Genomic DNA, 12,950 nt, shown 5'->3' with positions numbered 1-12,950 from the left:
GACTCCCATTATGCTGGACCCGCTCGTGTAATGATTTTTGCCAATGGCAATGTTTTACAGTACATCTCAATTCACGAAACAGGAATTCCATTAAACATTTTATTAGTTGACAACAAGTATAATAAAAGATTAACGTGACATTACATGACAAAATAGTACATTTACACATCTTACAAAAACATTCTGTTTGACTACAGACTCACAGGTCACGAGATCTACAGACCATCATGTGGGGTGGACAGAAGGCTAGTATATTTCTTCTGAAGCGATTCCAACATGGTAGCTGAAAAAGATCAATGGAGTAAATCAGCAAGCATCCATTTATGCTCGAAACACTTGCATGTTTAACAGGCACCTAAAATACACAGTCTTGAAAAGTCAGACACTCTAATTAGCGGTGATGAGGGCATACATTTGTTGTGATATTATTTCAATAAGATTCTCCAATATCAAAGGACTTCTTTCCAATCAGTTCTACACTGACTTTCAATAAGATCATGTATTGATGATAGTCAAGTCTGACCTCTGGACAAAACCCTCTCTAGCACTTCCCAAACATTGCCATTGGGTAAGGTTCTTTGTGAAACATTAATGCAATACTGGATTGAAATGTTCTTTCAGTGTACACTCACCAGCCACTTTATTAGGAACACCTCTCTAGTGCTGGGTTGGACCCCTTTTTGCCTTCAGAACTGCCTTAACTGCCTGTAATAATACTCGGGTAGGCTGTGGCATTCCAACAAAGATAAATTGGTACTAATTGGCCCAAATTGTGCAAAGAAAATATCCTTATGCCATTATATCTCCAGCCTGAAACGTTGATGTAAAGCAGGGCCTATCCATGTTTTCATGTGGCTGACCGCAAATTCTGACTATTCCACCTGAGTGTTGCAGTAGATATCAAGACTCATCAGACCAGGCAACATTTTTCTGATCTTCTAGTGTCGTTTATGGTGAGCCTGTGCAAATTGTTGCCTCCATTTTCCTGTTCTTATCTGACAGGAGTGGCACCAAATGTAGATTTCTGCTGCTGTAGCCCATTTGCCTCAAGATTTTATGTGCTTTGTAATCAGAGATTCTGTTATGCATGCCTCGGTTGTAATGAGTGGTCATTTTACTTAGTGTTGCCTTTTTATCAGCTCAAACCAGTCTGGCAATTCTCCTCTGACATCTGCAACCAACAAGGTATTTTCTCCCACAGAACCGCAGCTCACTGTATATTTTTTCTTTTTCGGACCATTCTTTGTAAACCCTTGAGATGGTTGTGTGTGAATATCCAGGTAGATCAGTATTTTCTGAAATACTCAAATAAAGCCCTTTCGGCACCAAAAGCCATGCCATGTTCAGTCATTTAAATAGTGTTTCTAACCCGTTATGATGCTCTGTTTGAATTACATCAGATCATCTCGACCATGTCTACATGCAAAAAAGCACTGAATTGTCACCATGTGATTGGCTGAGCAGAAATGTGCCTCAATGTGGCCGGTGAGTGTACTTGTGAATACTTACTTAGACTCTGCATCTCCCCATTAGAATAGAAATGCTTCTCAGTCTGCAGGCTTGTTAAATCATCTCTTACGGAGGATGACGTGTCTGTCAAATGGTCATACGTCTGAAGTTCCTGATAGGGAAAGAGAGGAGAGACAAGTAGAGCAACAGTCCAATTAAGAGCTTCTTACAGCTGTACCATTGAGCTAACTTTCCAGAGAGTGTGAAGACATACACTGTTGACTTTGCAGTGTTTACTTGCCACTAATGGTTCATTCTTTTGAAACTTGGTAGTTGGAAGCCCCGACCGCTGCCTCGGGAAAGTGCAATAAAACGAGTACTCGGAACGGGGTTCCGAAACACAAACTCTGAATACTTCGGTGTACTCAGAGTTCGTTAAACATTGGTGCTTTCAGACATTTGCACTGTCCCCAGCTGTTGCAATAGAACACATTTACAACGGATGTCGGGAGAACGAACTCAGGTCTACCGACAACCGAGTTTCAAAAGAATGAACCATTATACTGTTTTGAGGTCGACTAGAACGGTCCTGGTGCCCATTCCGGCACCAGTTATGTCCCGAACCAAAGCGCTCACCTGCAAACCACCTGGGTTCATATCGGTTTGCATTCTTTACCAAGTGATTCCGTGTTACCCAGATGAACCTGCTGACATCTACGTTGTCATCACAAGACGCAAAAAAACCAAGTGTTTTTTGGTTTGCAATGCAAACCAACTTTCCGGTACCCAAACGCTCAGATTATTGGCATGAACATGTCAGTTGGTTCGAGATTAGGAGCGGTTCTCTGACAGCCTGAATGCTATTTTAGAGACCAACTAAAGCAGTGTTACATCTGACTATGTGTGTGATGAATAATCAATTATAAAACAATTATATAATTATCAATAAATGGAGATCCAAATTGAATCTCAAGCAAGTGTATATACAGCATACCATACTGCTGGCCTGCAGTGACTAGTCTGCACCTGTAAGACTTTTGCTTAGACTTGGATTAGAGTAGTGGACTTTACAGTATAGATCTCGGAGGACATTAAGGTAGAGCAATTAACATTAATGAAGCCTGAAGATAAAGCACTCAAGCAAGTGTACTGTTTACCATATTGCTGGCTTTCAGGAGTTGGCCAACTGTGCGGAAGATGTCAGTGTTGAGCGGAGGCTTGGGAGGAGGTTTCTCGCAGTAGACCTTGAAGTCGTAGTAGATGTGGCCAAAGGTGGACATGAGGTGCTGGAGGTCGGTGGCCGCCAGGTGCAGCTTGCGCGAGGAGTGGGGCAGCTGCTGAGGAGACGTGGGCAGGGGCAGGCTGGAGTCCAGGAACTCACACTGTCCATAAAAGGAGAAGGATGGGAGAAAGGGATAGGAGAGAGGGAAGCAGAGTTAGTGACTATAAAGAACAAGAAAAAAGACAAGAGAGAGAGACGTTGGGGGTTGGGTGGTCGGACACATAGACAGATGCTTTGGCCTAAGCCTTCTTCACTGTCAACAGAGAAGACGAATGGATAGTTCCCAGACCACAGGTTCTTTCCATTATCCTAACTTACATCCTTGTCCTCCCTTGTGGCCTCGTGATGATGTTGAAGGTAGAGATGGCGTCCGCGCCTTTGTCTTACTTGAGAAGTTTCGCTCGGTGCGTAATTCCAAACCAAAAATGCAGTATGAAGACACACAGGAGCTTGATGCCGTTTATTAAAAATGGAAAAATAAAGAGAAGCCAAAACAAAAAGTGGGATGCAAACGTTTCGGGTCTAGCCCAAATGGGAACACTGGTAATGGGCTAGACCCGAAACGTTTGCATCCCATTTTTGTTTTGGCTTCTCTTTATTTTTCAGCTTTTAATAAGTTCACTGAACAGCATCAAGCTCCTGTGTGCAAATCCTTTTTCTTCACACTGCACTCGAGATGATGTTGCAAGACGTCATTGATGACAGAAGTTTAATTCAATATCTCGAGAAAAAAAAGTGCAATTCAAATGTCCTTTTCTTGTTTCCAATTTGGATGTTGAATGGGGAAAAGTCCCTCAGTTCACAGTTGCTGTGGCTAGGCTGACGGCAGGGAAACTTCATTATTTTCTCCATGGAGGCTGATTGTCAGTGAAGCGCGAGACTACAAGTACAGTTGGAGGACGGGAGTTAGTATAATGTAGTGTACCCAGGGTTTCACTTTGTGATATGGTCTGGCACACTCAGCTCTACCTTCTCTATGGCTTACTTTATATTTATTATTTCACAATGCTACTATCACTATGTCAGAATCGTCACAATAGGACATAACTGGAAATGCACAACAATACCTCTTCTTAATATATGTTCTATGCATGTCTGTACTTTATATGTCTTGCACTTTATATGTCTGTAACAGTATTGTATAGGTAGGTACTTTAGGTGTAATGGGTCATTTCACGTGAAATCAGACACTTTGGGACCCGACCGACCCGGATTTCAATCATACTTGGTGTGCCTTTTCAGTAGCAAGGTAGCACCCCAGAACTGCATTGGTTTGAATCTGACACTAATATTAAGGAGAAACAGACTAGGAAAGGTTCACATGTGAGGGTAGGACACTATACATTCAGCCTTGAATATATCAGTCAGTGTTAGTCACAAAAAGATGCCTGTGGTGTTGTTTGAAAGCTCTTTTCTGGCTCTACATAGTACACAATCACCTTGGAATACAACTACTCTCAGAATATGAATTATGATAAATTGAAAAATTAAAAATTGAATATCTAAAAAACTCATATTTTAAAATGGCCAGTTCCTTGTCCAAACGTAGCCGGCAATGTCATGAGCAGCACCTTAAATGCTGGTGTTCGGTTTGTTATTCATTTCAGAGAGAAGTTGACTCACAAATATGGCATCATACAGACCACTTACTAATAATATGGTAATACCATAGTAGCATCACATGACAAAACAAAAACAAAACAAAAATGGTCAGTGTCCATGATCCCAGGTTTCAGAAACTAAGGCAGATGTCCATTTATACACACCAAATGATGATATGTGAATGTTTGAACATTCCTTCTCTGTGTACCTGTGCCATCTTCCCTTTACCGTACTTTAAAGAGATAATCAATGGCTACACTCTCATTTTGTACTCTACCAGTGCATTTGAAGCAGCAGCTGTGTCTTTTGTAGATAATGTATAAGTACGTCCCGTTGCAGTTACAGGTTCCACTACCAGAAGCACATCCTGATGATCCATGACAGTCTATCTGGTCTGAAGGGAAAAGTGAAGGATGGAGATGAGGGTGAGGATGCAGGAAGTTCAGTTTCACCTCTCCAGTGCTCGGCATACATTCCTCAGCACATGCTAGCCACCAGTTGCCATCATATACAGCTACAACATACCCTTTGATGCTTGAAAATGTAACACATTCCTTTACTGAGCTCACTCTTTCAACTCTGCCTTCTCTGAATGCTCAAAATGGCCTAACTTCCACTGTGTCCATTGACAATGGGCAGAAGCTGTGTAGTGTTTGAGTACCTGGAATAGTTCTTGCAGATTCAAACCTTTTCAACAAGTTCTCAGCTTCATGATGGTACATATCTGTTGTGGCAAACTGGCAATGGGATGTGTTCATGACATTATCCTTGACAAATTCAAACAGTTGGTATGGCGTTACAATTTAATTGTCAATAGGACGTTGCAGACTTCCGCACAATATAAGAACCTTAAAAACACAACAAATTTGTGCCACCACGAGACAGATTTTCACATACCTGCAGAGTGGCACTTTTTTGCCACATCACATGGCAAAGGTCCATGTGATGGCGTTGGAGGGACAGTTAAATGGCTTGCTGCACGAGCAAGTCTGCAACGTCCTATTGACAATTAAATTATAACGCCATACCAACTGTTTTGAATTTGTCAAGGATAATGTCAAGAACATCCATTGCCAGTTTGCCACAACAGAGATGTACCATCATGAAGCTGAGAACCTGTTGAAAAGGTTTGAATCTGCAAGAACTATTCCAGGTACTCAAAAAACTACACAGCTTCTGCCCATTGTCAATGGACACAGTGGAAGTTAGGCCATTTTGAGCATTCAGAGAAGGCAGAGTTGAAAGAGTGAGCTCAGTAAAGGAATGTGTTACATTTTCAAGCATCAAAGGGTATGTTGTAGCTGTATATGATGGCAACTGGTGGCTAGCATGTGCTGAGGAATGTATGCCGAGCACTGGAGAGGTGAAACTGAACTTCCTGCATCCTCATGGGCCATCTCCATCCTTCACTTTTCCCTTCAGACCAGATAGACTGTCATGGATCATCAGGATGTTCTTCTGGTAGTGGAACCTGTAACTGCAACGGGACGTACTTATACATTATCTACAAAAGACACAGCTGCTGCTTCAAATGCACTGGTAGAGTACAAAATGAGAGTGTAGCCATTGATTATCTCTTTAAAGTACGGTAAAGGAAGATGGCACAGGTACACAGAGAAGGAATGTTCAAACATTCACATATCATCATTTGGTGTGTATAAATGGACATCTGCCTTAGTTTCTGAAACCTGGGACCATGGACACTGACCATTTTTGTTTTGTTTTTGTTTTGTCATGTGATGCTACTATGGTATTACCATATTATTAGTAAGTGGTCTGTATGATGCCATATTTGTGAGTCAACTTCTCTCTGAAATGAATAACAAACCGAACACCAGCATTTAAGGTGCTGCTCATGACATTGCCGGCTACGTTTGGACAAGGAACTGGCCATTTTAAAATATGAGTTTTTTAGATATTCAATTTTTAATTTTTCAATTTATCATAATTCATATTCTGAGAGTAGTTGTTGTATTCCAAGGTGATTGTGTACTATGTAGAGCCAGAAAAGAGCTTTCAAACAACACCACAGGCATCTTTTTGTGACTAACACTGACTGATATATTCAAGGCTGAATGTATAGTGCCCTACCCTCACATGTGAACCTTTCCTAGTCTGTTTCTCCCTTAATATTAGTGTCAGATTCAAACCAATGCAGTTCTGGGGTGCTACCTTGCTACTGAAAAGGCACACCAAGTATGATTGAAATCCGGGTCGGTCGGGTCCCAAAGTGTCTGATTTCACGTGAAATGACCCCAATGCATGTGTACTGTCTATGTCTAATTGTCTATGTCCACACCTAAAGTCTATGTCTGCATGGGAAAGTAAGAAACGTAATTTCAATTCTTTGTATGACCAGTGCATGTAAAGAAATTGACAATAAAACCGACTTGACTTGTCTCTATGGAGCTCACCTGTTTCTGCAGTTCCTCCAGTGCGCTCTTGGTGGTCTGCAACTGGTCTCTGGCCTCCTGCAGCTCAGTTTCAGTGACTTTCCTTGGCACTGACTTCAGCTGCTGCTGCTGCTGCTGCTGCTGCTGCTGCTTTCCCCTTTGTATCAAAGTAGAAACATTTTGCAGTTGAAACTCCAAATCTACACTAATGATGATAAAGAGCAACGTTGAGTTAGCAGTGAGTAGTTGATAGTTTACTAAATAGGTATATACAGTAATCGCTAAAAAAAATATTGATCAGTACATGGTAACCAATCCAATTGTCAAGATTTCTTTGTGATCTTTGGGTTTGTCTTCATTTTAACTCATTGTAAGCAACCTCTCAAACTGTATGGCACTACTGTACATTACATTCACAGTTCAGGGGTGCATTTCTCGAAAGCGTAGTTGCTGACTAAGTTAGATACTTTGTTGGTTGCTATGCAATTTCCCATTGGGAACTACCAAAGTTGCAAACTGCTAACAACTACGCTTTTGAGAAATGCACCCCAGACCTGAATTTAAATCACAAGCAAACATCAGCCCAATGTGTTCATGGTAAAAATCCAATGGACAGAAGAAACAGCATACCCAGCAGCAGCAGTGGAGGAGGAGATGGAGGTCTTGTTGAGTGTGGAGAAGAGGGCCCTGGCGCTGGGGGGCAGGGGGCTGAGCTTGGAGCTCTGCAGCTGCTGCAGCAGGCTGGGGTGGGCCATCAGCTCCCTCAGTAGCCTCTCCGTCCACTTGCTGCACTCCGAACCACGCGAGGCGGCCCTGTTCACCATGCCACAACATCAGGCAAAAAGTTTTCAATATGGTAGCAGACCCAAGATAAGTGAAGTCGCAGCACGCGTCACTAATGCAGCAAAGTGGTATCAAGTCTGTTGGACTGGGATTGCCTAGGAAAGACTTTCCAGTGAATTCCATTCATTCTCCTAGTCTCCTAAAGGGGCATGGCTGCGATAGGATTTCAGTTTAGAGCCATACTTGGATCCCGGAGATCACTCCTTATGAATCGACTCTACCTTATCATTATAAGCATATTAATTTGTTAATTAATCTCTACCTTATGTATTAGAAGCATGTTAATTTGCTGACAAACAGTTTTCTAAGTACTATTGAAAGATTGAAAACAATTTTGAACATTTCAAAGGGTGCCTTGGGTCCCTTAAGTTTGGCTTTTAAGACTGCAGAGACAATGTAACCTAAGCCTAATACATGAAAATAATGTTTGATGTCATGTTTTAAGCACTATGGACATGAAACTTGCAGGTGACGGCATTTACCCATCGGCAGCTGTAAGACTGTCCTCCGGAGCGGCGACACTGCTGTTGTTGCCGGGCGCAGGGTCTGACACCAGACTTATTAGCCGCTCCAGAAAGAGGAGCTGCCTCAGTGGCGGAGCAGTGCCCTGGCACAAGGGGAAAGATGAAGAGGTGCAAAAGAAGTGAGTCGTACAATGCTGGGTGAAAAGAAGACATTTTCTTGACCAATGCACTCCATGAAGTTAAAAAATGTTCTGTTTTTTTTAAGTCCTTTTTGAACATGTAAAGAGAAGGACATGTCACTATAAATGAAGACATTTTGGAGAATTCATGGAGTGCCTTGGTGAAACTAATATAAGAGATGGCAACTAATTTAGCAAAGAATGTTAGTAAAACCTCCCTGCTGAAGCCTCATACATTATTGGTATCGTTGAGCTATTGGTCTGGACCTTATAGCTAAGAGGCATTGTGCCGTGCCTCCCATGCGCAAACTAGAACATTGACTGGTAGGTAGCGGGTTTGAGCCCAGAGTGGCGAACTAGTGCAAATGACCGCAGTTCCACTATCTTTCGAGTACCACTACCCACCCAAACGTTTTTGGTTTATTCTCGCATCACGCCTCTGGCTTGAAACAAATGCAACATTCTAAGTAATTTCAACAAACAGTGGTCATGTATAAAGATTAAATTGCAGTTATTATTGACAATAGATAATGATGTCTGGGTGCCTTCTTTGCTTGTACCTTTATTAAATCCATGTCAGTAAGATTACACAGCATCAGCTCATAGCCAAAGTTTAGGAGCGCTGTATATGAAAGACAAATGTAATATTAGGAAAAACAAGCATGGCTGTACATCACCAACAACAGGACACTTGCTGAATAAGATTATTTTAAAGAATAATTTCAATATTTGAACAGTGTTTCTTAGAAAGCGCAAAGAAGATTTGGGGAGGTGAAATAGGGTCATTTCACGTGAAATCAGACACTTTGGGACCCGACCAACACAGATTTCAATCATACTTGCTGTGCCTGTTTAGTAGCAAGGTAGCACCCCAGAACTGCATTTGTGTGAATCTGACACCAATATTAAGGTAGAAACAGACTAGCAAAGGTTCACATGTGAGGGTAGGACACTATACATTTTGCCTTGATTATATCAGTCAGTGTAAGTCACAAAAAGATATCTGAGGTGTTGTTTGAAAGCTCTTTCCTGGCTCTACAAATTACACACACAGCATGGAATACAACAACCTTCAGAATATGAATTATAATACATTGAAAAATTAAAAATTGAATATCAAAAAAGTCATACTTTAAAATGGCCGGTTTCTTGTCTAAACATAGCCTGTAAGGTCGTAAACAACACCTGAAAATGAGGTGTTTTGTTCTTTATTCATTTCAGAGATAATGGGACATAAATGTTGAAATGAGTTGTAACAAAGTAGTAATAGAGTAGTGTCAGGGACAGGACTGGACTGGCCATCTGGCATAACAGGCATTTTCCCGGTGGGCCCTGGCCCCTGGACCCTCGTCGGTCCCTATTGCAGGTAATCAAAAACAACACAGCTTCTGCCCATAGTCAATGGACACAGTGGAAGCTAGACCAGTTTCAGCATTCAGAGATGGCAGGGTTGAAAGAATAAGCTCAGTAAAGGAATTTTCTAAATGTTCAAGCATCAAAGGGTATGTTGTAGCTGTATATGATGGCAACTACTGGGTTGCATGTGTTGAGGAATGTATGCCGAGCACTGGAGAGGTGAAACTGAACTTCCTGCATCCTCATGGACCATCTCCATCCTTCACATATTCCGATAGACATACTGCCATGTGATATTACTATGGTATTACCATATTATTATTAGGTGATTTGTATGATGTCATATGTTTGAGTCCCATTATCTCTGAAATGAATAAAGAACCAAACACCAGCATTTCAGGTGTTGTTCATGACATTGCAGGCTATGTTTAGACAAGGAACTGGCCATTTTAAAATATGAGTTTTTTTATATTCAAGGTTTTCATTTCTCAATTTATGATAATTCATATTCCGAGGATTGTTGTATCCCATGCTGTTTGTGTACCGGTAATTTGTAGAGCCAGAAAAGAGATTTCAAATAACACTACAGACATCTTTTTGTGACTTACACTGACTGATATAATCAAGGTTGAATGCATAGTGTCCTACCCTCATATGAGCCCAGTCTCGGGGAAAATCAACTGTATGCTTCGTGGTGCCGCTACGAGATAGCCTCATTTTTCGTAGTTGGGCAACGCGCGCTGTCGTCGAGAGTGGGTGAGAGAGAGGGCGAGAGAGAGCGAGTGAGAGAGACCACCCGAGCAGCGTGCATTCCGGGAGGGGAGTGCTGTCGCTGTGTCAGCTTCACGCCATGTTTCCCTTCCTCCAACATTGTCCCTAACCTTAACCCTAAACCTAACCCTAACCTTAACCCTAACCCTAAACTTAACCGTATATCACTTGTTTGAAATGTTTGATTACCGTCATTTCCAGTTAGCCTTCACTAACGCTCGATTGTTGACGTCTGCCCGCATTATTCTTCCCCCCCCAGAACCAAACTACCTCAATTGTCAGTTCCCCCTTTCGTCACCTAACCACGAGAAACGAGGCTATTCGTAATGGCACCACAAGGCTTGACGTTGATTTTTTCTGTTTTTCTCATAATGACTTCACGAATGGCCCGAGTTACGGTTGCTCATATATAAATCTTTGCTAGTCTGTTTCTCCCTTAATATTGGTGTCAGATTCACACAAATGCAGTTCTGGGGTGCTACCTTGCTACTAAACAGGCACAGCAAGTATGATTGAAATCTGTGTCGGTCGGGTCCCAAAGTGTCTGATTTCACCTGAAATGACCCAAATAACATCTACTGCTTTTGACTCACCATTGTTTTCGTCATCCATCCTCCTTTCTTGCTTTCTCAGCACGTCAAACTTTGCTTTTAGCCGGGGACAAATACTTGCACAAAGAAAGGCAATACAAAATGTGACAACCTGGCAGTTGACTTAATTTTAATTTTAGATGCAAGCCGATCAGTGCAATATCAATTAACATCTGAAAATGGTTTATCAATTTGAGTGATATTGTATTATATTATACTACATTATATTATTATACACCCAAGGCCAGAAGACCAGGGCTTTCTCTTCTTTGTACTTTGTCTAATGATTGTATAAATCATGTGCAGGGAACCTATGGCTCGGAGGCCGTTTACGGCCCATAATCATGAACGGCCATAGGTACTTTGCTCATAAATGTGCGTTACGCCCCTTTATGGGTGAAAACAAACCGAATGTCTCATCAACTTACATGCTATATCGGCTTGTCTAAATGAACACAGTCCATGCTTCAGCCACGGCTGTTTGGCTCTATTATTTGAACAGCTGGCAACACAACATGTTTTTGGCATGTTGAGCATGAACAACGATAGTCTACATGTCTGTATCTTTCGTTTATTAAACCTCAACATCACCAATTGACTTGCATGGGTTTTTCCCCCCACAAATGGGCGTAACGCACATGGAAACCGTCAAGCCGTTCATAAGTATGGGGCAGTCTTATCAGGCCCCCAACATAATTGAATGTTATGCAGTTTCACATAAAATATGACATGTTTTCTAAAGCAAACTTAGAAATGTACAATACAATGAAGTTATATTTTCGGGGACCTAGTGAAGCTGAGGTCTATTTTAAAGGTGCCCGCCTATAGGCCTAAAGTGCAGGGTGAAATCCTGGTTTGTGTTCATAGTACGACCCATGGAGGACTTTATCCACAGTGGCCCTTTGAATGAAAAAGGTTCCTTAACCTGTCCCCTGGTATAAATGGTCAAGGCCAGGGGTCTGTTTGCCTTATTAGTTATCCCTTATCAAAAAGTCCTTTAGGATTTTCTGTTTTTCCAATAGGATTCTGAAAATCCAATAGGATTCATCTAAAATCCAATAGGATTTTTGTTTTTACCCAAAAGGTCTAAGAAAATCCTATAGGATTCATAAACATGAAAAAGGTTCCTTAACCTGCCCCCTGGTATACATGTTCAAGTCCAGGGGTCTGTCTGCCTTACAGATTAGTTTGTTGACATTTATTATGGAAAACTATGGTTGTGTATCTACCAGTCAACTAATTGGGCTTACATACCTGACACTGATCCATTTCAAAATGTCTGTGCGATGAACAGACGGTGTGCAGAGGAGGTCCAGCATGCTCTGGGCTTCCCTGAGACAAAGCCCTTCTACCAGAGGACATCCGAGCGTCTGGAGTGAAATGTTTCATATTAATATTATGTTAATTAACACAAGATGACGTAGAGAGCAGCTACTGTAACAAAACGAGGCTAGTTATACTGTGACAACATTGTAACAAGATGCTGTTGAACACTCAAGTGTCAGTGGAAATTCTGCTAGTCGCCCCGCTTGCAAATCTAAAGACAACCAGACTTTCAGCAAAACCCCAACGACACTTTGAAGGTTGTGTAACTGAGATATGAAAGGCAAAATATTTATTTAAGTCCTCCGAGGTGCGTGCTCGCTAAACGCTAAGCAAGACAATCACCACGAAGAGATGTCACGCGTCACCGTAAGAAAACATTGACACTAACTTACACTACAGCAGTGAATGCATAGTTTAAAGCTTTTAGGCAATTGGGGTTGTACCTGTAAACTTTTGTAGACTTTCTGAGAAAGTTGTTTAATCTGTTCGTTTGAAACACCCGCCATATCTGCACCACAACAAACAGTTTCCACTTCCGTCTCCTCCTTCTCTTCTCTTTCAGCGGCGTTAACAGACCAATGCATGTTCTACCGCCTCCCTTGGAGTTGGAGTGGAATGCCTCTAGCCTTCTCTTGAATGATGAATTCACCTTTCCTTAGGCCTATGTGAGTGAGTAAATATCATCTGTCTGTCAT

The 12,950-nt window shown here is 41.7% G+C and overlaps 1 protein-coding gene across 1 annotated transcript; it reads right to left on the bottom strand.

The window, feature by feature from the left end:
* Nucleotides 1–85: 85 nt before the first annotated feature.
* On the bottom strand, nucleotides 86–12,878 carry haus7 (HAUS augmin-like complex, subunit 7). Its single transcript, XM_063207713.1, has 10 exons — nucleotides 12,699–12,878; nucleotides 12,184–12,299; nucleotides 10,933–11,006; nucleotides 8,773–8,834; nucleotides 8,052–8,176; nucleotides 7,357–7,539; nucleotides 6,748–6,883; nucleotides 2,607–2,831; nucleotides 1,510–1,621; nucleotides 86–283 (listed from the first exon to the last, which is right to left on the bottom strand). Exons 1-10 carry the CDS (start codon nucleotides 12,837–12,839, stop codon nucleotides 216–218), a joined length of 1,242 nt encoding a protein of 413 aa, XP_063063783.1. The 5' UTR covers nucleotides 12,840–12,878; the 3' UTR covers nucleotides 86–215.
* Between the last annotated feature and the right edge of the window lie 72 nt (nucleotides 12,879–12,950).

The sequence above is a fragment of the Engraulis encrasicolus genome, chromosome 10 (genome assembly GCF_034702125.1).
Source record: "Engraulis encrasicolus isolate BLACKSEA-1 chromosome 10, IST_EnEncr_1.0, whole genome shotgun sequence".
Classification (NCBI taxonomy): Eukaryota; Metazoa; Chordata; class Actinopteri; order Clupeiformes; family Engraulidae; genus Engraulis; species Engraulis encrasicolus.
Note: the sequence above shows the minus strand (reverse complement) of the source record. Positions and strands in the feature narration are given on the sequence as shown.